This window comes from Oryctolagus cuniculus, chromosome 5 (assembly GCF_964237555.1).
Source record: "Oryctolagus cuniculus chromosome 5, mOryCun1.1, whole genome shotgun sequence".
NCBI classification, from domain to species: domain Eukaryota; kingdom Metazoa; phylum Chordata; class Mammalia; order Lagomorpha; family Leporidae; genus Oryctolagus; species Oryctolagus cuniculus.
This window is the reverse complement of record NC_091436.1, coordinates 94,764,309-94,790,236: the sequence shown is the minus strand read 5'-3', so window position 1 is coordinate 94,790,236 and position 25,928 is coordinate 94,764,309. Positions and strand designations below refer to the sequence as shown.

The window sequence follows — 25,928 nt, the reverse complement described above, 5'->3', positions numbered from 1 at the left end:
AGCTATACTATACTAATATATATATTAGTATATTAATAGTTGTTATGAACTTATATCAATAAGTATTCCTTAGAGAGTGCACAAAGAAACACTTCTAATATTCCTAATTTTCAAAGTTTTGACATTCAAATTTTAAATATATATTGTGATTATATAACTCATGCTGCTCAGAGATGATTAAATTTTTATTTGGAGTGAGGAAAAAGATTAAATAGGTAAAAATATTAAAAGATAAAATGAAAAGAATGAACATTTGGTATAGGTTTATCTGTAGGGATTCATGTCCTTGATCTCACCTATAGTCATAAGAGGAGGAAATAGTCCCATCGTGGAGGAAAGAAATAAACTTTGACTCCCTGAGGGTGGAGGATTGAGAAGCAAAGTAAACATCAAGATACTTTGATTGATCAGACCTTTTGTAATTTCCCTAGGACACCAAATAAATGAAGTTTTATATTTCCTAGTTCATGAACATTTCCATGTAGTAACTACATGTGCATGTTGGTTCTCAAACCCCACAAAGACCAAAGGGGAAAAAAACCTAGTGATTATGCAAGGCTTAACTTACAGAATATTCTCTTGACAGGATTTTAGGAGTATCCCTAAAAATGTACAGAAATTAAATGGTAATTTTGGTATATGATTATCACTTTTATCTCATGTTTATACTCTTCTGGAACTGTGGTCTTCCTACTTTTTACTTGTTGGATATAATGATTTGTGGCAAATTAAACCTGTTAATATAGAGTGGATTAAAATTCTGTCACTGCAAAAACAGATGAAGAGAGGGAAAGGATGGAGGGAAAATATGGAAGAGCAGGGGTGGGAGGGAAGTATGGTTGTCTTCTTAGTACTATACCTATGGAATGCATAAAATCTTTTCTCTTTATATTAATTAATACAAAAATCAACTATATGTTTTTCTTCTGTCTGTTGACTTTCTCCAGATTATAGACTAATGCCTCTTGAGAACATTCTTAGAAAGTTACAAACTCTGAAACTACATGTTGCCCTTCAGTTTCGATTCTATTATCATGTCTTTATAATATCATTTTATAATATGCATACCTTGTTGATCATGTAACTTTTTTTCCTGAGTACTCCTTCCTGGTACTATTCCTAACGTTAGTTGATCTTGAGCTTTCCAAATCATTTGATAATACTTATCTGATCAAAACTACATTAAAAGATTATATTAGCCAATCTAAAGGTATGAGGTGCTATTGTGATTCCATATGAATTTTACGATTGCTTTTTGTACTTTCATAAAGTATGTCATTGGCATTTTGATAGGAATCACATTGAATCTGTAGATCATTTTAGGTAGTATAGACTTTTTTTTAAATAATATTGATTCTTCCAATCCATGAGCAAGGGATATCTTTACAGTTTTGTGTCCTTTATTTCTTTCATCAATATTTGATAATTTTGATTATAGATATCTTTCACTTCTTTGGATAAATCTATTGCTAGATGTTTGATTTTTTGTGGTAATTGCGAATGAGATTTCTTTCTTGATTTCTCTTTCTGTGAGTTCATTATTAGCATACAAAAATATAGTGTATTTTGTGTTTATGCTGTAACTTGCAATTTTTCTGAATTGACATCAATTCTAACAGCTTTTTGGTGGCTTATTTAGGTTTCTTCATGTACAATATCATGTCATCTGCAAGCATGTGTAATTTGACTTCTTCTTTTCCAATTTTTTAACTGGATTTTGATGTATTTTTAAAGGTTTATTCTGTTCATTTGAAAGAGTTAGAGAGAAGCATAGAGAGAGATAAAGAGATCTTCCACCTGCTGGTTCACTCCCTAAGTGGACACAATGGCCAGGGCTGGGTCAGACTGAAACCAGGAGCCAGGAGTTTCTTCCAGGTCTCCCACGTGGTTAAAGGGACCTAAGCACTTGGGCCATTTTCCACTGCTTTCTCAGTCACATTAACAGTAGCTGGATTGGAAATAGAGCATCTGGGACATGAACTGTGCCTATATGGGATGCCATTGTTACAGCTACCATCTTTACCAGGTATGCCACAACACCCTCTCTGCCCCCAATTTTGATACCCTTTATTTGTTTCTCCTCCCTAATTGCTCTTTCTAAAACTTCCAATACTATATTGAATAAGAATGGTGAAAGTAGATATCCTTCTCTTGTTCCAGAAATGCTTTCAGTTTTTCCTCATTCATTATGATATTGTCTGTTGGTTTGCAATATATAGCCTTTATAATTTTGAGGAATATTCCTTTTTGTACCAATTTTCTAGGGAGTTTTTTTTTTTTTATCATGAATGAGTGTTGAATCTTATCGAATGCTTCTCTGTGTCTGTGAGAGGACCATCTGATTTTAGTTTTTCATTCTAGTAATGCAGTTATGACATTTGCTGTTTTGTGAATGTTGAACCACCCTTGCATGATAAATCCCACTTGATCATGCTGTATTATCTTTTTGATTGGTTTTGGATTTGATTTGTTAGTATTTGTTAGTATTTTGCATCTATGTTCATTAAATATATAGATCTATAGTTTTCATATTATGTCCTTGTTTGCTTTTGGTATCAAAGTATTGCTGGCCTCATAAAAAAAGAGTTTGGCAGCATTCCATCTTGTTAAATATTTCAGAATACTTTGAAGAATATTGGGGTTACTTCCTCCTTGAATGTTTTCTAGAATTCAATAGTAATGTCACTTGGTCCCGGACTTTTCCTTGATGGAAGACTTCTGGTTACTGCTTCAATCTCATTGCTTGTTATGGGTCTGTTTAGGCTGTCTATATCTTCTTGATTTTATCTTGGTAGGTTATATAAATCCAGGACTTTATCCATTTCTTCAAGGTTTTCCAGTTTATTCACCAGAAAGTTTGTCATAGTAGTTTCTTATGATCCTTTGTATTTCAGTAGTGTCAGATGCAATGTCTCTTTTTTCATAGCTGATTTTTTTTCTCTGTGTCTGGACAAAGGTTTATCTATTATCTTCTCAAAAAACTAACTTTTTGTTTTGTTGATCTTTTGTATTTTTGTTAGTTTCAATCTCATTTATTTCTCTCTGGTCCTTATTATTTCTTGCCTCCTGCTGATTTGGGGTTTGTCTTGCTTTTCTGAGTCTTCAAGATACATCATTATATCTTTAATTTGAGACATTTCATTTTTTAGTGTAAGTATTTAATGCTGTAAACTTTTCTGTATCCCACAGGTTTTGAAATGTTGTGTTTTCATTTTCATTTATTTTAAGAAAGCTTTTTATTTCCTTTATTATTTTCCTGGACTTTTCCACTCATTCTCAGAGAAGAAAAGCCTATTTCTATTTGCATTTGTCTATTCTTAAAATGCCATTGGATTCATTTATGTATTTCATTTTTAAAATGCATCAAAATGATCATTTTTAAAAGAGTTATTTATTTGAAAGGCAGAGTTACATAAACAAAGGAGAGATGGAGAGAAACAAAGGTCTTCTGTCTGCTGGTTCACACACTAAATTGCCACAAAGCAGGGCCTAGTCCAGGATGAATCCAGGTTCCTGGAATTCCTTCTGGGTTTTTTCCAAAGGGTGGTGAAGACCATCTTCCACTCTTTTCCCAGGCATGTTAGCCAGGAGTGGGCTGGGAAATAGAATATCTGACTCAAACTGATGCTAATATGGGTCTATGCCAGTTTAACCTACTATGCCTCAATGCTAGCACCTAACATTTTTTTAAATAATATTTATGAGTAAAGTACGGAACTTGAGAGCTTCTTCATTTGGGGATTTTTCAATCTGGGATGATTTGTTGTGAGACCATCAGTTTAAGTTGCTTAAACATGCTTCCCCTGAACCACCTGAATTTAGATCGGAAGTTCAATCTATTTAGCTTGTCGGAGACGAAACCATGGGAGTTTTAGGAGCATTTCAGTAGAGGGGAGTTGGGAGGAGCTTTTCAGATGGGATTTGAGTTTATGTTGCCTGACTTTAAGAAGAGATAAGGATTGGAGTGTGCTCCAGGTTTGGTTACTGTTAATAAATAGAGGCAGGTTAGCAAATGAATTTCTAAGTAATCAGTGCAGGAGTTAAAACAGAGTGGGGTCAAAAATTCATTGTTAAGAAAATAGCAATCATGAGAAAGGGGACTTGTTAGTCATTTTTACAGATATGCTACAGCCTGACTATATCCTGTTAGAAAATTGTTTGTATTTTGTTAGTAGCAACTACTCTGATTGGCTCCTTGCTTTATTTTCACATTTTCAAAGAGTAATGCTTCCTATTCTACATATATTATGTGGATTACATACTGTGTCACTGTACTGACTACTGGGAGTGCATTTCTTTCTATTCCAATGATTGCTGCTTAGGCCTCAGTGGCCTCTTTGTGTTATTTTACTTTTTAACAATTTTCTAGGATATCGTTTAACCCCTCAAAGAGAGGCTGCTGAGTAGAGTATACTGTTTCCAGAATTACTGTCTCCACCTGCAGCCAAGGTAATCACACAGACTTTTTTTTAATTCTTAGAGTTGTATTATTAATTATTATGATGAGCTAGAAGGGAAGAGTAATGAACCTAGACACTTTGTAACCAATATTCCATATTTGTCTCTTACAATAGTATGATACATACTATGATGAATTGTCAACATTAATAATGTCCAACTGTTGATCATTCTACTGGATCCTGGTCAGTTGAGTACATAGCATTAAATCATAACTCATTGGAGGCATTTTTGAAGGCAAAGTAACTAACATAGGTCAGATATCTTGTTTACTAGTGATCGAGGTTGATATTTTTTTAATGGAAAATTATAAATGCTAGAGAAATATTCCATCTGCTAGTCAGGTGGGACCCAGTGCCTGCAATATCCAGGACTGGGCCAGGCCAAAGTCAGGAGCCAAAAACTCAGTCCCGGTCTCCCACATGAATGACAGGGACCCAAATACTTGAGCTACCATCTGATGCCTCCTAGGGTACACATTCACGGAAGCTGGATCAGAAGCAGAGGAGCCAATACACAAACTAGGCATTCTGATATGGAGTGCAGGTGTCCCAAGTGGAATTTTCACAACTGCAACAAACTACCTGTCATTTTTCTTGCATTTTAAAAACATTTAAAAGCATCTAGTTGTCTAGATGTGTCATCAGTAAAAATCAAGATCTTAATATAATCTATAGATGATGGGTCCTATCCAATTCTGCTAAAAAGATGACCAAGTTTATCATTATAAATTAGAAAAGGGACCAGAACTTAATTTTGTTTTAAATTTAAAATTTTAGCTTAGTTTTTATAAATTTTGAACATTTACTTAATTAATTACTTATTTTAATATTCTAGTGGTTTCCTGGATTATTTGACTGTTGTAAATCATTCATTATCTTGATCCTTGCATACCCCCTGCATGTAGAGTCAAGGGAGATGATAAATAATTGGGTATTTGGAAGATGTATGCCTTGTTTTAACTATTTTCATGATGAGCTATAACTCTGCTGAGTGATCATTAGTAGAGCAATTATGTTTAAAATTAGTTGAATCCCATAAAACTATTATGTTGAGATTCTAAAGCTAATGGGTCAAAAACTTGATATCAAAATTGAAGTGATTAGCAATAGGCTGATAATAGTCTGTAGAGATACATGGTTATTCTCCTCAATGACTAGACATTCATTTTCTTGTTATTATTACTGCCTAGCCAGTCACTCTGACTGGTGATTCTGGCTTAAATTAACAACTATCATTTTGGTAGCTCTCATGGCTTCTGTGGATGAAACATCTGAGAAGGACTCAAATAGATGGCTATGTTTTGAGTTCTTCTGTAAAGTAATAGCCTTACAGTGATGTGGATCTGAACAACAGGAGCTAGAACAGCTGAGTATTGGATCTTGCTTTAACCTTGAGGCCCCTTTCTTCATGCTGTCCTGTCCATATGCATTCTACTTGTTCCCTAGTTTGCCTTTTGCACAGCATTGTGACCTCAGCATAGTCACACTGTTCTATGTTGTAGGTGAAGATTAATAGAAAGCATTCTATTAAGCAAGTCAGAAACTACATGGCCTTATGTGATCTATCCTTAGGATTCACATAACATCACTCCCACTGTTCTTTAATGGTTTACTGGCCCTAAGCCAAACAGTTTCAAGAGAAAAGGACATAGACTTTTCCTGTAGTGCACAGAATGTCAGGAAATTTGGGTACCAGTATTGCATAAGCTAGCACTATTCTCTGCAGTGACTATTAAGGGGAGTTTTGGAATGGCATAGAGTATAATGATTAACATGGATTAAATACTTGAGAGTTGGGAATAACTCATACTTAGAATGTTCCCAATGACAGATGTATAGAACACACAAAAAAAGAAGGAATTCAACAAAACAGTCATTGGACGCCTTTTTAGTATTCTCTCCATTATTGTGTCACGTATCTTAACTCTTTTTTTAGGATAGTAAAGTTGGTTAACACATTGTTTTATATTCTTTTTAGAAAATGGATACTAGTTAGTTTTTGCTGAAAAAATTATTTTGAGTAGTAGTTACTATAGGTCTTGTACATTGTTCTGGCAGATGTATGTAAGTCTAAAAGTATTTGATGAATTGTATCTACTGATTTCATGGAAAAAGCTAGTACTAGTCAAAACATTGGTTAAGTTTTAAGATGCAAGAGCCACCTAATCTAATTTGAGACAGATTTTTGTCACTGATTATATACTAGGCATTTTCAGGAGTCCCATTATTCAGATGGCCCAGGATCTATGTTTCAAATGGAAGGTCCTAGGAAACCAAGACTGAGTTAGTTCATAAATCCATCAATACATAGTCATTAAATAAATTATAATGTATTAAGTGTTCTCACTACACACATAAAAATTTTAAGTCTCTATGATAATGAATATGTTCATTGTGGTAATTGTTTCATGGTCTGTACATATATTAAAATATGTTGTATATTTTGAATATATGCATTTTTTGTCAGTGATATAGTAATAAAGTTGAGGAAAATAAAATTAGAGTATAATTTTTGGCAGGTTAAACCAGTAAAAATACATAAGGCTCCAGGAACAGTTCTTCAAAGCAGAAGTGGGAAATATGATGTGCTTCAAATTAGTCAGAATAGGTTGACTGTTAGAACAATCAGTCCCCAGATCTCAGTGGTTTAATGAAATGCAAGATTATTCCTAGTAGTCTACATTCTAAGCAGTTGTTTGTAAGTTGCTTTACAAGTGGAATTTCAGGTATTTGGCCTTCTCTTTTGTGTCTTCATAATACCTTGTTATTGGAGTCCTCTGCCAAATACTCCACATCCAATTTGGAAGAAAGGTGTAAAGAGAATTTGTAGAATCATGTGAAATTGTTTAATGGACCAGGACTGGATGTGGTGCACATAAGATCCTCATGCTTTAACCACAACTCAATCCTATGCCATTGTCTACTGTAAGGGAGCTGACAAATGTGGTAGAGCTCTGCTTGCAAGGAAAGGAAAGGGATTTGGTGGGCAGGCAGACAGATTGTCACACAGCTAATCATATCTCTTTTTTTTTCTAAAAAACTTAAGCCTTAATGAGCCAAAATACTCCAAAGGCATGATTGCTGTTACATTGTTTGTATTCATATAATCACAGAATTATGATGGTGTCCTTGGGCTTAGATTGAATAGCATAGTTAATGTTACTTTTTATCCCTATAGTATCTAGGTAGATGACAACTGGAGTCTTTGAATTTGTGTGAAAGAGGATTATGATATGAAATATAGCCTGAAGGCATAAACACATTCGGAAAACAGCAAGTATTTCATGAGCATTTAGAATGGTACATCACACAGTAGGTTTTCCAAACAGTAGTATTTACAACCTCAATGAGTTTACAGCTCAAGAGTCATTTAGGAAGTAAATTGTTTAAAGATCTGTTTCACATCAAGCTAGGTTACTTATATAGGGAATCCATCTCTGATTCTTATGTTACAATGTTCTGTAACATTGGCTTAGTGTTCTTGGTAACAGAATCAAACTATACTGTAGTATATTTCCTATGGACCTAAAATACTGAAATGGTCAATTTTAAGTTCATAATTTGTCAATAATGGTTTTAACATCTGTTACTACTACTAATTTTTTTTTTACTTGAAAGTCAGAGTTACACAGAGAGAGGAGAGGCAGGGGGGGGGGGGGGAGTCTTCCATCCATTGGTTCACTCCCCAATTGGTTGCAATTGCCAGAACTGCCCTGATCGAAGCCAGGAGCCAGGAGCTTCTTCCGGGTCTCCCACATGGGGACAGGAGCCCAAAGACTTGGGCCATCTTCTACTGCTTCCCAGGCCATAGCAGAGAGCTGGATCAGAAGTGGAGCAGCTGGGACTAGAACCAGCACCCATATGGGATGTGGGGGCTTCAGGCCAGGGTGTTAACCTGCTGCATCACAGCGCCATCCCCCTACTAATAATAATTTAAAATATGTGTTACCAAAATAATGAAGAAGAATCCGAGGTTGAGTTTTGTTGACTATGGGTTAAGGCTAAGATAGTGTTTTAGCTTACATTAGCTGCTTACATTGTGTATGGGCCAATAGAAGGTAATAATAATACACATTGCTATTTAAAGGTGAAGAGGAAAAAAAAATAAAACTAAAGCTATTTAGACGAGGATGGAAACATTCCATGCAGAAATTTTAAGAATGAATGCAGAAAGCGGTTAGTTCTTACACCAATTTATGTAGAAATTCAAAGCAAAACAAAACAACATTTTGCAATTACAGGGAAGAAAGAGCTGTTTAGTTTAGAATGTCAATAAGAAAACAAGCAGTAACCCTTTTGTGTTAATAAAAATGTCTTGGTCATAAAATATTAGCTCCATACTTCAGGTGTTCAACAAAAGTGACACAGAAGGCATTATGGAGATGCCCTAAAGGGCCCCGTGCCAGTGCTGTATATAGTGAGGACACATCCTGAAATTAGTTTTGGCCTCTGGTGGACAATAAATCTGTCTCAGCTCAATAGAAATCAACGCACAGACCAAGGTAAAGTGAAGACCCCATTGAGGTGAAACATAATCAAATAAAGCCCTAGGATTCAGAGGAACTCATCTCTAGGAATTTTCAGCTGATCTTCAGCACAGTGTCCCCAGGCCATTCTTCTGCACATCGTGAAAGCCCCTGACTCTAGACTCTGACTTTCCTGCATCCTCAATACGTGAAAGATGGTATTGACACTTTAGACAAGCAAGCATCACTCCCTCTTCCTAGAATCACTACCATTTTTCTTTTTCATGTTTTTTTCTTTTTCTTTTATTTGTTGTACAACACCCACATACAGAGAGTGCTGATTAAAAGTCTTGAAAATAGACATGCTACCTTTCTCCATGGGGTGGGAAAGAGGTAGCACAGTGTCTAAGCAAAATAACGTGATGCCTGCCAAAATTCTAGGTTAAAATCCATAGTTAAATTTATTAGAAGTATCTAAATGAATGTGCCTCTGATCTTCAAATCTGTTCCTGTCTGCTGTATATGTTTTTTCTATATGGTTCCCTCTTGATTCTCCTAGATGGGATTGTCACTTTTGTTCTGCCAATTACAACAGTATATCTTTACAGGGAAATGTTATTGTTGAATATTCTAGAAACCTGAATGTTCCACCTAGCTTCCTACTACATATCCCTCTCTAGACCTTCCTGGGAGAGAAGAGAAGAGAAGAGAGGAGAGAGGAGAGAGTGAGAGCCCTAGCCAAAGTCTGCTAATTAGCTCACCAAATTCCTTGGAACTGGGAATTCAACTGAGGCCTTCAACGTTGGTGGCAGAGACCCTACCTGTTCAGCCATCATCACCTACTGCCTCCCAGGTGTACCTTAGCAGGACTGTGAAAAGGGGAGAAGAGCCAAGACTGGTGCTCAGACACTGCAACACAGAATGTGGGTTTCCAATCATCATCAAAATAGCTGTACCAAACACTCCCCCCTGAACTCTTACCCATATGTGATCCTTGGTATAACTGTGGTACTAACAAAAATAAAAGAACACAGGCAATAAAGGAAGCATTTTTTTTTTTTCAGGTTAGGTACATAGAAGAAACTGAAAAGTGGAAACTCTATATAGCATCCTTCTGGACAGGAGCCTTCATCCTTATGAAAGATTCTGTTCTGAGGATAGGGACAGTAAGTTCCCTAAATGTAGGTGCCATCCTTGAGCTCAGTGATGACCATGTGATGTTAAAGGAACCCAGCAGCAAATACCTTAGCAAATGTAGGGAAGTATAATATATTTATTTTTATTTGAATTGAGCAGTTCCTAGATGTATTTTGGTGTTTGCTTCAGTTTATCAGATTTCTTTGGACCCTGAAATTCTTCCATTCTTTGTGTCTGTCAGATCTTTCCTTAGGGATTGAAGGATTGACTCTGATCCATTTATTCTATTTTCTTCTTCAGGAACTTTTGATTTTTACAATGTATAACTTTTATGTGTACCTACTCCTTTCATTTTCTTTTACTTTTTCTTTTACATGATTTCATTGAGTTTGATATTTATTGTGAGAGTCCTAGGGGCCTAAATCTTTTATAATTTCATTTTTATGATTTTCCCTTTCTCATTGTACACTATATAATTTTACTGACACATCCAAGGAATGTCAGTATCATGCAATGCTTTTCATGCAGACTAAAATGAAATGTAAAAGTAGGTGTAAAGAAACTTTAGACATAAGGAAAGCTGTTTTGTTCACACAACCAGAAAGAGACTCCTGGGATTGCTTATAAGTCACTTCAGTATAGTTCTGTCAGTGTTAAACTGACTCATATTTTATACATGAATAATGTCTTATTTTCTCTTTGTTCTTGAAGAATAGTTATCTGGGGGTAAGCAATTATAGATTAATACAAAGTTTGTCACAGCATTTTGAAGATAATAGGCCAAAGACTCTGTGTTTATCATTCTATTGAATAATTATGTTATCAGTCTAATTTTTCTTTTTTTGAATACATACATCAGACTTCCTATATCCATGAGTTGTTATTTCCTATGCCTGGGAATCCTTCCTTCATCTGTTCCTATATTGTTTCTTCTGTTGTCTCTCTTTTCCCTTTTTCTTTCTTTTATAAAACGCTATTTAAACATATTATACATCATCAATTTATTTTCTGTGAATCTTAACGTCTTTGTACTACACATCCTTTCTCCTTCCTGTATTCTGGATGATTTCTAGTTTACTGCTTTTTCTTTACCTTTAATTAATCTGTTATTAACCTGTCATTTGCTGAGGTTTTTTAAGTTTTTGTTTAATGAATGCATTTTTTATAGGTACAACTTTAGGAAAATAGTGGTTATTTCTCCCATACCCACCCTCCCACCCCGATTCCCATCCCACCTCCCTTTTCCTCTCCCATCACCTTCTTCATTATGGTTCATTTTTAGTTTAATTTTATAAACAGAGGACTAACTCCATGTTAAGTACAGATTTCATTAGTTTGTACCCCCCCACACGTAACATATAGAGTACAGTTTGACAACAAGATTTGCAATCGATTCTCATAATAAAACTCATAAAAGGCAGAGGTCTTACATGGGGAGCAGGTGCACAGTGAATTCTGTTGTTCCTTTAACAAGGATGACTCATTTTCTTTTTTTATAACTTTTATTTAATAAATATAGATTTACCAAAGTACAACTTTTGGATTATAGCAGCTTTTTCCCCCCATAACCAGCCTCCCACCCGCAACCATCCCATTGCCTAATCCCTCTCCCATCCCATTCTTCATCAATTATCTTTATATACAGAAGATCAATTTAGTATATACTAAGTAAAGATTTCAACAATTTGAACCCACACAGAAACACAAAGTATAAAGTACTGATTGAGTACTAGTTATGCCATTAATTCACATAGTACAACACATTAAGGACAGAGATCCTACATGGGGAGTAAGTGCACAGTGACTCCTGTTGTTGATTTAACAATTGACACTCTTATTTATGACATCAGTAATCACCTGAGGCTCTTGTCATGAGCTGCCAAGGCTATGGAAGCCTTTTGAGTTCGCCAACTCCGATCTTATTTAGACCAGGCCATAGTTCTCTCCTCCCTTCAGAGAAAGGTACCTCCTTCTTTGATGGTCTGTTCTTTCCGCTGGGATCGCACTCACAGAGATCTTTCATTTAGGTTTGTGGTTTTTTTTTTTTTTTTTTTTTTTTTTTTTTTTTTTTTTTTGCCAGAGTGTCTTTCTTGGCTTTCCATGCCCGAAATACTCTCATGGGCTTTTTAGGCAGGTGTGCATGACTTGAGGGCTGATTCTGAGGCCAGAGTGCTATTTAGGAATCTGCCATTCTATGAGTCTGCTGTGTATCCTGCTTCCCATGTTGGATACTATACCCACTGGGCTAGCGCTCAGGCACTGATTGCTGAATTTTAAACTATAATATTTTATTCTTTGTTTACAGTTGTTTTCTTTTGAAGATTTATTTTATTTAATTTAAAGATAGCATGTTGGAGAGAGAGGGAGAGACAGAGAGATCTTCTATCACTTGGTTCATTCTCTAAATAGCTGCAACATCAGAGCTGGGCCAGGCCAAAGCCAGGAAGTGGGACCTCCATTCGAGTCTCCCAAATGGATGGCAGGAGCCCAGGTACTTGAGCCATTTTAGCTGCTTTTCCAGGCACATTGCTTGGAGTTGGATTGGAAGGAAAGCAGCTGGGTCTTGAACCAGAGCTCTGAGTTAGGATGCCAACATTGTAAACAGCAGTTTCATCTGCTGTGCCACAATGACAGCCCTTTTCAATCGTTTTTAAAAACATTTTTTCATGTTCTCCTCGAAATTTAATTTTTGAAAAATATTTATTTATTTGAAAGCTGTGTTACAAGGGAGGGGATGGGAAGTAGGAAAGACAACGAGAATCATCTTCCATTCACCTGCAGCACCAGTGTCCCATATGGGCACCGGTTCCTGTCCCAACTGCTCCTCTTCCAATCCAGGTCCCTGCTATGATCTGGAAAAGAAGTAAAAGATGGCCCAAGTGCTTGTGCCTCTGCATCCATGTGGGAAACCTGGAAGAAGTTCCTGGCTTCAGATTGGCCCAGCTCTGGCTATTGCTGCCATTTGGAGAGTGAACCAGAGAATGGAAGACCTCTGTGTCTCTCCCTCTGTCTGTCTGTAACTCTGCCTCTCAAATAAATAAATAAATTTAAAAAAAAGAATGATGTTGATTTTTATGTGCTGTGTTTCTTGTACTTTTGCCAAATTTGCTTATAAGTTCCAAAAGTCTTTATGTGTGTGTTTTTTTTTTTTTTTTGGGTTTCCCTGTGTATAGGAGCATATCATCTACACACAGGAATAATTTGATTTCTTCCTTTCTAATTTTATTCCTTTTTATTTCTGTTTTCTTGCCTACTGACTACTGACTCTGGCTAAAACTTCCTGAACTATATTGAATAGGTGTAGGATTCCTACAGTCAGAGGGTACAGTGAATCTGGTGTCCACCATACAAACTGCCTATTCCTACAGCGAGCTGCCCACCATTGCTGATCAGCACAGATGTTGGTGGGAGCTCTGCTCTGCCTCGGCAAACTGAATCTGGCACTTTGGTGGGAGAATGGAAGGGAGAAAGCCTGGCCTCTCTTCATGGAGCTAAGTGGCCACACTGACCCCTGCCAGCTCCCCATGCTGGACTCCGTCTGTGAGGACCTTGGAGTTCTCCCTCAGTCAAAACTTCCAGTGGCACGGGCCATGGCAGCCCTCTCCCACCTTGCCCTGGGAAGATGGCATTTCCCTGCTGATCACTAGCCATGGGAGTCATTGGTATGATGCAGCTAGCTGCTGCATATCTGTACGCTCTCCTTGCTGCAGTGTGGAGTCTCTGTTCTGTTCTCTACTACAGATTTCTCACAATCAGTTCCCTGGGGACATGGTCCTTCTTTTGTCCTTCTGGTTAGGAAAATATCCTTCCTTTGTTTTTTGATATCTTACTGTGGCTAAGATCAGTCATCTTCTCCCTATTTAGCCATCTTAGATATTGAATAGTCTAAAATTTCACGTGCAAGTCACTGTTTTTTTTTTTTTTTTGAAAAAAAAAATGACATTGGGCTAAATACTGCCGTATGCTCTTAAAGATGCCCCTATAGTTATAGTCTGTACTCTTTAGGTGCAGTTCCTCATCCATCTGAAAATCATGTGAGAAAAAAAAAAGGTCATATATGAGCCACTTGTTTGGAGCATCTGTTTCATACTGTTGAACAGTGCGTCAACCTTATAAAGAGGAAGGAGAGGTGTAGTTGAAACTAAAAAAAAAAAAAATGGGAACAAGCAATACTTATTATTGTTTTTAGTTATTGTTCAATCTCATTTTCATATACAGTATGCCTACTTGATTATTTGATGATAGAGTATTTTTCTTATCTGACATTAGATTATACTCCATTCAAGAGAGCATCTCTGGGTGTATAGTTATTTGGTGCCCTATAATGAGGTAGACACTCTTAGGACCAAATAACATCATCAAAATGTTTCATTGTTTGCTAAAAAGAGAAATATTTAAGTTCCAAGGCAGAAATGACTTTATTCCAAACCCAGGATTCCTTCCCTTCAGATTTTACTTTTAGTATCTGCTATAATTTCCAGTAGTATACTGATCATCTCCAAACACATTGGATTTCACTGCTTATGAGATCTAAGTGGCAGAGCTTCTTATTCCCCTGCTTAAAGCAGCTGGAGACATTTATATGCTATTCTGTGTCCTTCTCAAAGTTTGTAGCCTTAGGATTTACATGATATATGCATCCAAATGATAGAATCATTGGATATATGTTGTCTCAAATAGCCCAAGGACCACTGATCTTGTATCTGATCATGTATCTATTTCTTCATTGATAGAAAATGCATACTAAAGCATTTTTCACATTGGAGAGAACAATCAAATATGCCTCCAGAACCAGAAAATTTCCAAGTACATCAGGACACTGAATTCTTATATTTATCTCCTATTCTTTGGCATGCATGTGTCTTACCAAGACTTTTAAGTATATGCTATAGCATCATGATAGTATCAGTATAGCACACTAGCATGATGTTCTATAGAATGTTCTGATGATGAGAATCCTGGCAAACTAAATAATGGCACAGAGCCAGCAGGTTACATAGCCTTAAACAGGACAGAAAAAGTACACTGCTCTCTACTAGATAAATGTGAACTTTCATTTTGTCTCCTTATTGGGATAGTAAAAAAAAAAAAATTCCCCAGATCAAAACAACCTAACAAGTGTCAGGGAAGTGTTGAGCCTTCCAGGGAACGAGTTACATCTGGAACAACAGTACTGTGTAATTGGAAACACCACCTGATTAAATTTATGATAATTCATTGCCATTCCCCAAGGTCATTGTAACTCCTGCATGGTTCATACAGGCAAATTAATTGGAGGCTCTTGCATATTTCAATACTTTAATGTAGCACTGAACTTTAAGAATACTGCAGGTGATTCTGATCAAAGCACCTTTGAGAAGGCTGTTTATAGGAATACTCCCTAATACTCCCTAAACAACTGGTCGACCATGGTAACTGCCACTTCTGCCATTATCAAGAACCTGCTTAATTAGATACACTCTAAACCAGCTTCAAGATAATCAAGAATCATGCCACACCACAATATGTACCAACAAAATGCATACCTTGTGCCTGCTTCTTTTTCTCTGTAATTCACTTCTAAATCAAGGGCTTAAGGGTAGGTATTATGATGGTGGGTTCAGGTAACATTTGGACTCAGCGCATTCCATATCCCAGTGCCTGGGATCATTGTTGTATCTGGCTTAGCTTCCAATCCAGCTTCCTGCCAGTGTGCATGGGAGGCAGCTGTTGATGACCAAAGTACTTGGCTTCCTGCCACCCATGTGTGGAAGGTGATTGGATGCAAGGAGTTCTTGTCTCATAGCTTCAGCCTGACCAGGCCCTGATTTGCTTTTGGAAGAATTTGGAGGGGTAAAGGAGCAGCTGGAATCTCTCTTTTGCTCTCTTTCTCCTTCTGTTTGTCACTTTTCCTTTCAAATGAATGGATGAATAAATAAATAAGTAAAAATCAAGGGCTCAAATAAGTACTTCTGATTGGCAGAGAACCCAACTTATATTCAAAATCCTAACTGCAGAAGAATCTGGGAAAGGTTATTTCTAGAATCTGTAAAGTCTTACAGGGAAATATGACTAATATGAGTGTTGGCAAGTCCTTCACTTATATATAATATTGTTAGTTAGCCCTTTACTCCACAAGCTATTCTAAAAATCTCCATTATATTTACAAAAGGACAAGTGTCATTAAAATGATAGAAAGCATAGAAGAAATTTTTATGATAATATTCACAGAATTTCAAACTACATTAGTGATCCTCTGGCCTTTGCTTTGTATGTTGGGGAGATGGTTGTAATTTGTAACACTATGGAAAAGCTCTTACTGATGAAATTTTCTTCTCTTCTCAGCAGTGTTCTCTAATAGAATTTTAGCAACTCAAGAAAAATGTATTTTATTTATGGCATTTATCTTTTTAGGGCATTATATTAAATTTATATCATATAACCTAAGTGTTTGCTATGTTGTCTCCCCAAATTATGATAATGTTTCACTTATTGAGCACTTACTAGGTGTCTGGTACTATTAAGCATTTTTAGCTGTCTAACTTAGCATGTATAACCACTCTATGAAGCGGGTACTATCAAATTACTGTTGTGCAGATACAGAAGCTGAGATTTAAAAGGTTAAGTTGCTGGTTAAACAAATAAGTACAGGAGTTGAGATTTGACTCATAGAATGTTGGGCTCTGCAAATCTAACCCCATCGTTACTATCATCATTTTATTCCCATTTTCTAAAGTCTTTTTATTTTGCTGTGAGCTTTTTCTTTATTTCAAGTTATCTCCTAAGGAATTAAATATTGAGAAATGAGGTATGTACACAGTTAAGGCATCAGTAAGACACCCAAACTTGAGCTTAGGTAAGAAAGCACTCTCTTGGGCCGGCGCTCTGGCACAGTAGGTTAATCTTCCGCCTGCAGTACTGGCATCCCCTATGGGTGCTGGTTCGAGTCCCGGCTGGTCCACTCCCAGTCCAGCTCTCTGCTGTGGCCTGAGAAAGCAGCAGCAAGTCTTAGATGGCCCAAGTCCTTGGGCCTCTGCACCCACGTGGGAGACCAGGAAGAAGCACCTGGCTCCTGGCTTTAGATCAGCGCAGCTCTAGTCATTGTGGCCATTTGGAGAGTGAACCAACGGAAGAAAGACCTTTTTCTCTGTCTCTCCCTCTCACTATCTGTAACTCTAACTCTCAAATAAAATAAACAAAATCTTCTTTAAAAAGAAAGCACTTTCTTACCATTTATAAACGTGAAAGTATTGTAAAAATCTGAAATCTACTAAGTGATATAGGAGAGTTACAAAGGATGTGTATCCCAGCCAGTAACATTATTAAGAAATAATGATAAATACATATCTATGACATTTGATCCGTTTTTACCATTATGTTGACACATTGATTTAAAATGCTATTAGAATTTTTCTGCATGTCCAAATTTATGAGACATTTCTCTTGAACTGTCAGTATCATTAAATTTAAATAAATGTTTATGATTAAAATATGAATTTAAGATTATCTACATGTAAGTGTTCATCCTGAAGGACAGTTCTGGCATCTCAGTTTCACATGACATTATTTATTTATTATTGAAAGCAATGCTTCTTCAGTATGATTTTAAGCAAATATAGAGCAATGACAAAGTATATGACTACTTCTGTGTTTTGAGATCCCCCTTGAAACTTCCATTGTACCATGTATGTTAGAGGGTAGAGTCAGGAAATTTCAGCTGAGTTATAAACTTATAAATGTGAGTAATAATCAAATGGTTACTCTCTTACTTAGTAACTGTGGGATATGGTTCATTCTGTTTCAGTCTCCTTTTAAATTTATTTAACAGTGAAGATTTCTGTTGCCCCCTCATGAAAATTCTCAGTATCACACATTTTTTTGTCATTACACTAAAGCTCCTCTCCCATAGCTTGTGGCAAATAAAAAAATCCTTCCATCTGTCTGTCTCCATTGTGGTGGTAGTGGTATTCAGAGAGTACCAACAACTCCCCTCAAAATCGTCTTCAAACTAATCCTCAATCTTTTATTTCTATTTATCCTATCATCTGTCTATCTATCTATATGTTAAGTGCTTATCCTGTTTTGTTATCTAATTCGTTCATGCATAATTTAGCATATAAAATATGTAATCCTTATAAGAAAGTAAATAAGAGTGAGAAAGAGAGACAGAATTCCCATGTGCTGGTTCACTCCCGAAATTACTGAAACAACTGTAGCTAGGCCAGGCCTAACCCAGGAACCCAGGACTCAATCTGGGTCTAACATGTGAATGGCAGGGATGCTAGTACTCGAGCCATCAACTGTTGCCTACCAGGGTGCATGGAATCAGGATCAGGTTTAGCAGCAGCTAAACCACTAGGCCATATATACACTCCTCTTATCCAAAGTGTTATACTTCAATACTTCAGATAAAGCTTCTATTTTTGTATCTCCCCACATACTTCGAAGTTTAAGTGCTGTAGAAAATCATACTGCGTCTATTGTAAGTTGTCTCTGTAACAACTTTGCTTGAAACTGGCCCAGAGTTATGTTGACACTTTTCCTATTCCTCACAGCATTTAGTTCCATAGTAAAGTCTTAGACTATGCCCATTTTGCCCATTAAATATATTTTGGCTTGACTTGATAGAAAGTAGAGACTTACTGGTTGTTATCTTTAGTTTCAGATGCAGCATTATGTCTCACAGAGTCTGGTAACCCTAGGAAGATGCAGTGTGTTGAGAAAATCTATTATATCTCTGCTTCTATCAGAAGTAAACAACTTTGCTGATGACCTTGGAGCCATTAATCAGGTAATAGAAGCTGAAACTGACTCTCATTTATAGATAATATAGCTATAGGTTTTTCTTTCCTTTCCTTTGTCTTTCTTTTTCTCTTCTTCTTACCAGGCTGGTATTTTACTTATTACCTTATTTCTAATGTATGTGAATGTTGTTATTACCTACTACTGAGAATATGGAAGATACTTTCAGGAAATAGTTTTTAAAATCAAACCATTTTATCATCCTTACTTCTATATATGTGCCATTGGTGACAGCAAAGGAGTGTTTAGATAAATGATCTTAAATCTCTTTAGGAAGGCAGCATGTTTCCAAAGCAAAGAAGTGAAAGAAGAATGAACTAGAGAGAATACTAAATGGAAAATAGCCTCTAACCAGTGGACTTTGTCTGCAATTGCTCACGAGGAAGCCATATCCTCATCAAATAAATGAGGTCTCTGGGTTTGCAGTGCAGGCACTGGTATTGTTAAAACCTTCCATGGGATTCCAGTATGCAACCAAGGTTGAAAACCAATGTTTTCAGTCCTGCTATGCAAATTCTTATATGAGCTTATCAGTGCTGAAACCTGTACAGAGGGATTATAAGACCCTCCCATATTTTAAGGTTGACATTGGCTCATTACATGTGTTTCCTTAGTTTTCATTTAATAGTCTAACCACCTCTGTGATATAATTAAAAACACCTTTAAAGGAAATCAGAGACAGGTAGGTAGAAGTGTCTTAGTAAAGAGAAAGAAATGTAATAGCAATATATATGTGTATATATATATACACACACATATATATATATGTTGTAATTTTACATATCTTTTAATTGGATACTTACATGTAAGTTTTTTACATTTAATGACATATTCTAAAATTACTGTATAGTTTAAATTGAATTCAATAGAGTCCTTCAAAAAGTTCTTAGAAAATGGAATTAAAAGATATGCTTATTTTAGAGCAAAAAAATTTAAACCATGCATCGTTTCCTCATAATATGTATTTTCCGTGAACTTGAAGACCCCTTATATATCATCTAGTCATTGAATATTCAAGTGATTACTGAATGCTAATCTCCCTTAAGAAATTTGAGACACACACACACACACACACACACATATGTATTTAAAGTTGTTGTCACTAATCTTATGAGATATATATAAGCACACTGACTAATTGAAAAAGAACAAAGTGTTAAAATTTGTGGTGCTGCTTGTAGGAGACCCAAGATAAGAAACTGATTATGGTAGGTTGCATATTCCTGAAAAGACTTAGTGGAAAAGGAACAACTTGAAAATTGGATTTGAATTGAACCAGCATAAGATTACAGAATGTAGAAGGATTGCATGATGTGTAACAAGAGTTGTACCAATGATTTTGAGGAAACAATGTGAAGTCTTGACATTTAACAACAGAAAGTGATTTGAGAAATGAGTTTGATTGAATTGTATTATTTTTTGGAGACTAAGTATAGAAAAGCAAATTTTGTTTATATCTTGTCATTTAGTTTTTAAAATAACAATATATTTCACTTTGTGTTTCTATGGGGGTGCAAACTGTTGAAATCTTTACTTAATGCATACTAAACTGATCTTCTGTAAAAAAAAAAAAAAAAAAAAAAAAGAAATTATCAATTCCCAACTTGACTCTCACTGGGATTAAACATGACAATAGGTCTGATCTGATTTCATCATCATTTAAAAAAAATCATATTATTTTTCACTTTATGTTTCTGTGTGGGAGCAAACTGTTGAAATCCTTACTTAATGTATACTAAGCTGATCTTCTGTATATTAAGATAATCGAAAATGAATCTTGATGTGAATGGAAGGGGAGAGGGAGTGGGAAAGGGGAGGGTTGTGGTGGGAGGGACAGTATGGGGGGGAAGCCATTGTAATCCATAAGTCGTACTTTGGAAATTTATATTCATTAAATAAAAGTTAAAAAAAATAACTCTATGAAGTATACTTTTTACCTAGTTTATAAATATTGAAATAAGATTTTAGACTGATAGAGCTGCATGACCAAGATTGCAGAAAGAACATATACTCATCCCATATTTCAAACCTAGATGTTTTGACTGTTATTACCATTAAATACTAAGAAAAATAAGAATAATGACAACATTAACATCAACTAGTTTTTAACATCCATATATGTTAAGTGCTTTGTTTGAATTGTCCCAATCAATTCTTTTTTTTTTTTTTTTTTTTTTTTTTTTTTTTTTTTTTTTTTGACAGGCAGAGTGGACAGTGAGAGAGAGAGACAGAGAGAGAAAGGTCTTCCTTTGCCGTTGGTTCACCCTCCAATGGCCGCCACTGCAGCCGGCGCACCGCGCTGATCCGATGGCAGGAGCCAGGATCCAGGTGCTTTTCCTGGTCTCCCATGGGGTGCAGGGCCCAAGCACCTGGGCCATCCTCCACTGCACTCCCTGGCCATAGCAGAGAGCTGGCCTGGAAGAGGGGCAACCGGGACAGAATCCGGCGCCCTGACCAGGACTAGAACCCGGTGTGCCGGCGCCGCAAGGTGGAGGATTAACCTATTGAGCCACGGCGCCGGCCTAATTCTTTTAATAACTTTAAGATTTAGTGCTATTTAAAGACAAAAAAAGCTAATAGTAGACAGTAGAATCCACTATAACCAATTTAAGCAGAAATGCATTCCTAGAGAGCTTTGGGAGGATTGAAGAATGAGACTCCAGGCTGTACTTTTCTGAATGTCTCCCATAGTCATATGGCAGAATTAGACTATGAATGGAGTTGCTGTCTTTGCCATCAAGGCTGGGAAACTACCTGCTGAATCAAGAAGTTGCTACTATAGTCTCAGGGTTCAGAAAAACAGTCTTGTCAGGAAGTATAACTGTTGTAGGCTAGGTTAGGCCCAAACTCCTATTTCAGGCTCTTGCTTTTTATTTTTAAGATTTATTTATCATTTATTTGAAAGGCAGAGTTAAAGAGAGGCAGAGGCAAAGAGAAAGTGAGAGGTCTTCCATTTTCTGGTTAGCTACCCATATGGCTGCAATGGCTGGGCTGAGCCGATCTGAAGCCGAGAGCCAGAAGCTTTTTCTGGTTCTCCAATGAGGGTGCAGGTGCCCAAGGACTTGGGCCATCATCTACTGCTTTCCCAGGCCATAGCAGAGAGCTGGATCAGAAGTGGAGCAGCCAAGACTCGATCAATGGAACAGAATAGAAACACCAGAATTCAATGCAAACTTCTACAGCCAACTTATATTTGATCAAGATCCAAAACCAATCCCTGAAGTAAGTAAGGACAGTCTATTCAGTACATGGTGCTGGGAAAACTGGATTTCCAAGAGCTGAAGCATGAAGCAAGACCCCTACCTTTCTACTTACACAAAAATCCACTCAACATGAATTAAAGACCTAATTTACGACCTGACACCATCAAATTATTAGAGAGCATTGCAGAGACCCTGAAAGATATAGGCACTGGCAAAGACTTCTTGGAAGAGATTCCAGAAGCACAGGCGGTCAAAACCAAAATTAACAACTGGGATTGCATCAAATTGAGAAATTTCTGTACTGCAAAAGAAACAGTCAGGAAGGTGAAGAGACAACCAACAGAATGGGAAAAAATATTTGCAAACTATTCAAGTGATAAAGGATTAATAACCAGAATCTACAAAGAGATCAAGAAACTCCACAACATCAAAACAAACAACCCACTTAAGATATGGGCCAAGGACCTCAAAAGACATTTTTCAAAAGAGGAAATCCAAATGGCCAACAGACACATGAAAAAATATTCAGGATCCCTAGCCATCAGGGAAATGCAAATCAAAACCACAATGAGGTTTCACCTCACCCCGGTTAGAATGGCTCACATTCAGAAATCTACCAACAATAGATGCTGGACAGGATGTGGGGAAAAAGGTACACTAACCCACTGTTGGTGGGAATGCAAACTGGTAAAGCCACTGTAGAATTCAGTCTGGAGATTCCTCAGAAACCTGAATATAACCCTACCATACAACCCAGCCATCCCACTCCTTGGAATTTACCCAAAGGAAATAAAATTGGCAAATAAAAGAGCTGTCTGCACCTCAATGTTTATTGCAGCTCAATTCACAGTAGATAATACATGGAATCAACCCAAATGCCCATCAATAGAAGACTGGGTACAGAAATTATGGGACATGTACTCTATAGAATACTATACAGCAGTCAAAAACAATGAAATCCAGTCATTTGCAACAAAATGGAGGAATCTGGAAAACATCATGCTGAGTGAAATAAGCCAGTCCCAAAGGGACAAATATCATATGTTCTTCCTGTTCAGTGACAACTAACTGTGCACATAAAAGTAAAACTGTTGAAGTGAAAGGGACACTATGAGAAACAATGACTTGATCAGCCCTTGTCCTGACTGTTGATGTACAAGTTAATACTTTACGTCCTTTAGTATTTTTTGTTCTACTTAATACTATTGGTTGAAACCTGTAATAAACACACAATTATTCTTAGGTGTTTAAATTTCACTGAAAAGTGATCCCTGTTAAATATAAGAGTAGGAATAAGAGAGGGAGGAGTTGTACAATTTGGGACAAGCTCAAGCTGACTTGCCCCAAATGGTGGCATTAGAAACATGCCTGGGGATTCCAATTGAATCCCATCAAGGTGGCATGTACCAATGCCATCTCACTAGTCCAAGTGATCAATTAAAGTTCACAATTGATCACACTGATAGAACTAAGAGTCAAAGGGATCACATGAACAAGACTAGTGTCTGCTAATACTAACTAATAGGATTAAAAAGCAGAGAACAATCCAACATGGGAAGTGGGTACACAGCAGACTCGTAGAATTGCAGATGTCCTAAACTGCACTCTGGCCTAAGGATTAGCATTAAGGCATTCACGTCTGGCTGAAGTGCTCATGAGAATATCATAGGCATGGAAAGCCAGGACACTCTGGAAAAAAAAAAAAAAAACCCTAAATGAAAGGTCTCTGTGAGTGAGATCCCAGTGGAAAGTATAGACCATCAAAGAAGGAAGTACCTTTCTCTGAAGGGAGGAGAGAACTTCCACTTTGACTATGACCTTATCTAAATAAGATCAGAGTCGGCAAACTCAAAAGACTTTCATAGCCTTGGCAACTCATGACAAGAGCCTAGGGAGGTTACTGACATCATAAACATGAGTGTCAATTTGTGGCCAGTGCCGTGGCTCAATAGGCTTACCCTCCGCCTGCGGCTCTGGCACCCTGGGATCTAGTCCCAGTCAGGGCGCCGGATTCTGTCCCAGTTATCCCTCTTCCAGGCCAGCTCTCTGCTGTGGCCCGGGAGTGCATTGGAGGGTGGCCCAAGTCCTTGGGCCCTGCACCCACATGGGAGACAAAGAGAGGCACCTGGCTCTGGGCTTCGGATCAGTGCAGTGCGCTGGCCGCGCCGACCGCAGCGGCCATTAGAGGGTGAACCAATGGCAAAAGGAAGACGTTTGTCTCTGTCTCTCTCTCTCACTGTCCACTCTGCCTGTCAAAAAAAAAAAAAAAGTGTCAATTTGTTAAGTCAACAACAGGAGTCACTGTGCACTTACTCCTCATGTAGGATCTCTGTCCTCAATATGTTGTTCTATGTGAATTAATGCTATAGCTAGTACTCAAACAGTATTTTACACTTTGTGTTTCTGTGCGGGTGCAAACTGTTGAAATCTCTTCTTAATATATACTAAATTGATCTCCTGTATATAAAGATCATTGAAAATGCATCTTGATGTGAATGGAAGGGGAGAGGGGAGTGGGAGAGGGGAGGGTTACGGTGGAGGGGAAAAAGCCACTGTAATCCATAAACTGTACTTTGGAAATTTATATTTATTAAATAAAAGTGAAAAAGAGAAATACAAAAGCTAAATTACATTATGTTGATTAAATAAATTGTATTTATGTTTACAAACTATTCCATAAAGAAAATTCCATGGCCAAATGCATTATCTCATACTTTTACAGAAGAAATGCTACTACTTTACACAATCTTTAGAAGTTAGAGGAGTAGGGAGTGTTTCCTCACTCATTTTATGAGAGCAATATTATTCCAGCATCAAAACCAAATAAATTATAATGAAACAAAAAATTTCAAAAAAATCTCGGATCAGTACTTCTCTTGAACATTGAGTGAGAATCTTTGTTAAACTTTAGGAAATGAACTTGACAATTTATAAAAAAGAATAATGCGTGATTATCAAGTGGGATTTATTCAAGTGATGCAACATTGTTTTCACATTCATAAAATGATCACTATGGTTCAGCATATTAACAGATTTATAACAGAATCCCAAATGTTAGAATATGCAGAGGGGCAAAATTCACTACTTGTTCATGAGTTTTAAAATATATATATGCCGGCCGGCGCTGCGGTTCACCAGGCTAATCCTCCACCTGCGGCGCCTGCACCCCGGGTTCTCGTTCCGGTCGGGGCACCGGATTCTGTCCCGGTTGCTCCTCTTCCAGTCCAGCTCTCTGCTGTGGCCCGGGAAGGCAGTGGAGGATGGCCCAGGTCCTTGGGCCCTGCACCCACATGGGAGACCAGGAGAAGCACTTGTCTCCTGTCTTCGGATCTGTGCGGTGCGCTTGCCGCAGCAGCCATTGGAGGGTGAACCAATGGTAAAGGAAGACTTTTATCCCTGTCTCTCTCTCTCACTGTCCACTCTGCCTGTCTCTCTCTCTCTATATATATATATACATATATATATATACACATATATGTGTGTGTGTGTGTGTGTATGTCAAAAATAGGAAAAGAAGAAAATTTTCTCAAAATAGTGAAGGATATCTAAGAAAAATGTATAGAGCATTGTGGCTCAGAGGTTTAATCCACTTCCCACGATGCCAGCATCCCATATCTGAGCACTGGTTCATGTCCTAGCTGGTCTGCTTCTCATTCAGTTCCCTGCTAATGAACCTGGGCAGACAGTGGATGCTGACTCCAGTTTGTGGGTGCCTGCCATTCAAGTAAGAGACCTGGATGGAGTTCCTGGTTTTCACCTGGCACTGTCCAGGCTGTCAGAGGAATCTGGGGTGTGATTCAGCAGATGGAAGACATCTCTTTTTCTGTGTCTTTCTCCTTATCTCTTTGATGCCTTTCAAATAAATAAATAAATCTTTTTAA

The 25,928-nt window shown here is 37.2% G+C and overlaps 1 protein-coding gene across 1 annotated transcript in view; it reads left to right on the top strand.

Moving 5' to 3' along the window:
• MEI4 (meiotic double-stranded break formation protein 4) overlaps positions 1 to 25,928 on the top strand; it is a 255,080-nt gene that overhangs the window by 142,035 nt on the left and 87,117 nt on the right. The window contains exon 4 of the mRNA XM_051854544.2: positions 18,702 to 18,833. Coding sequence (XP_051710504.1) covers positions 18,702 to 18,833 — 132 coding nt within the window. The remainder of the gene's footprint in view (positions 1 to 18,701; positions 18,834 to 25,928) is intronic.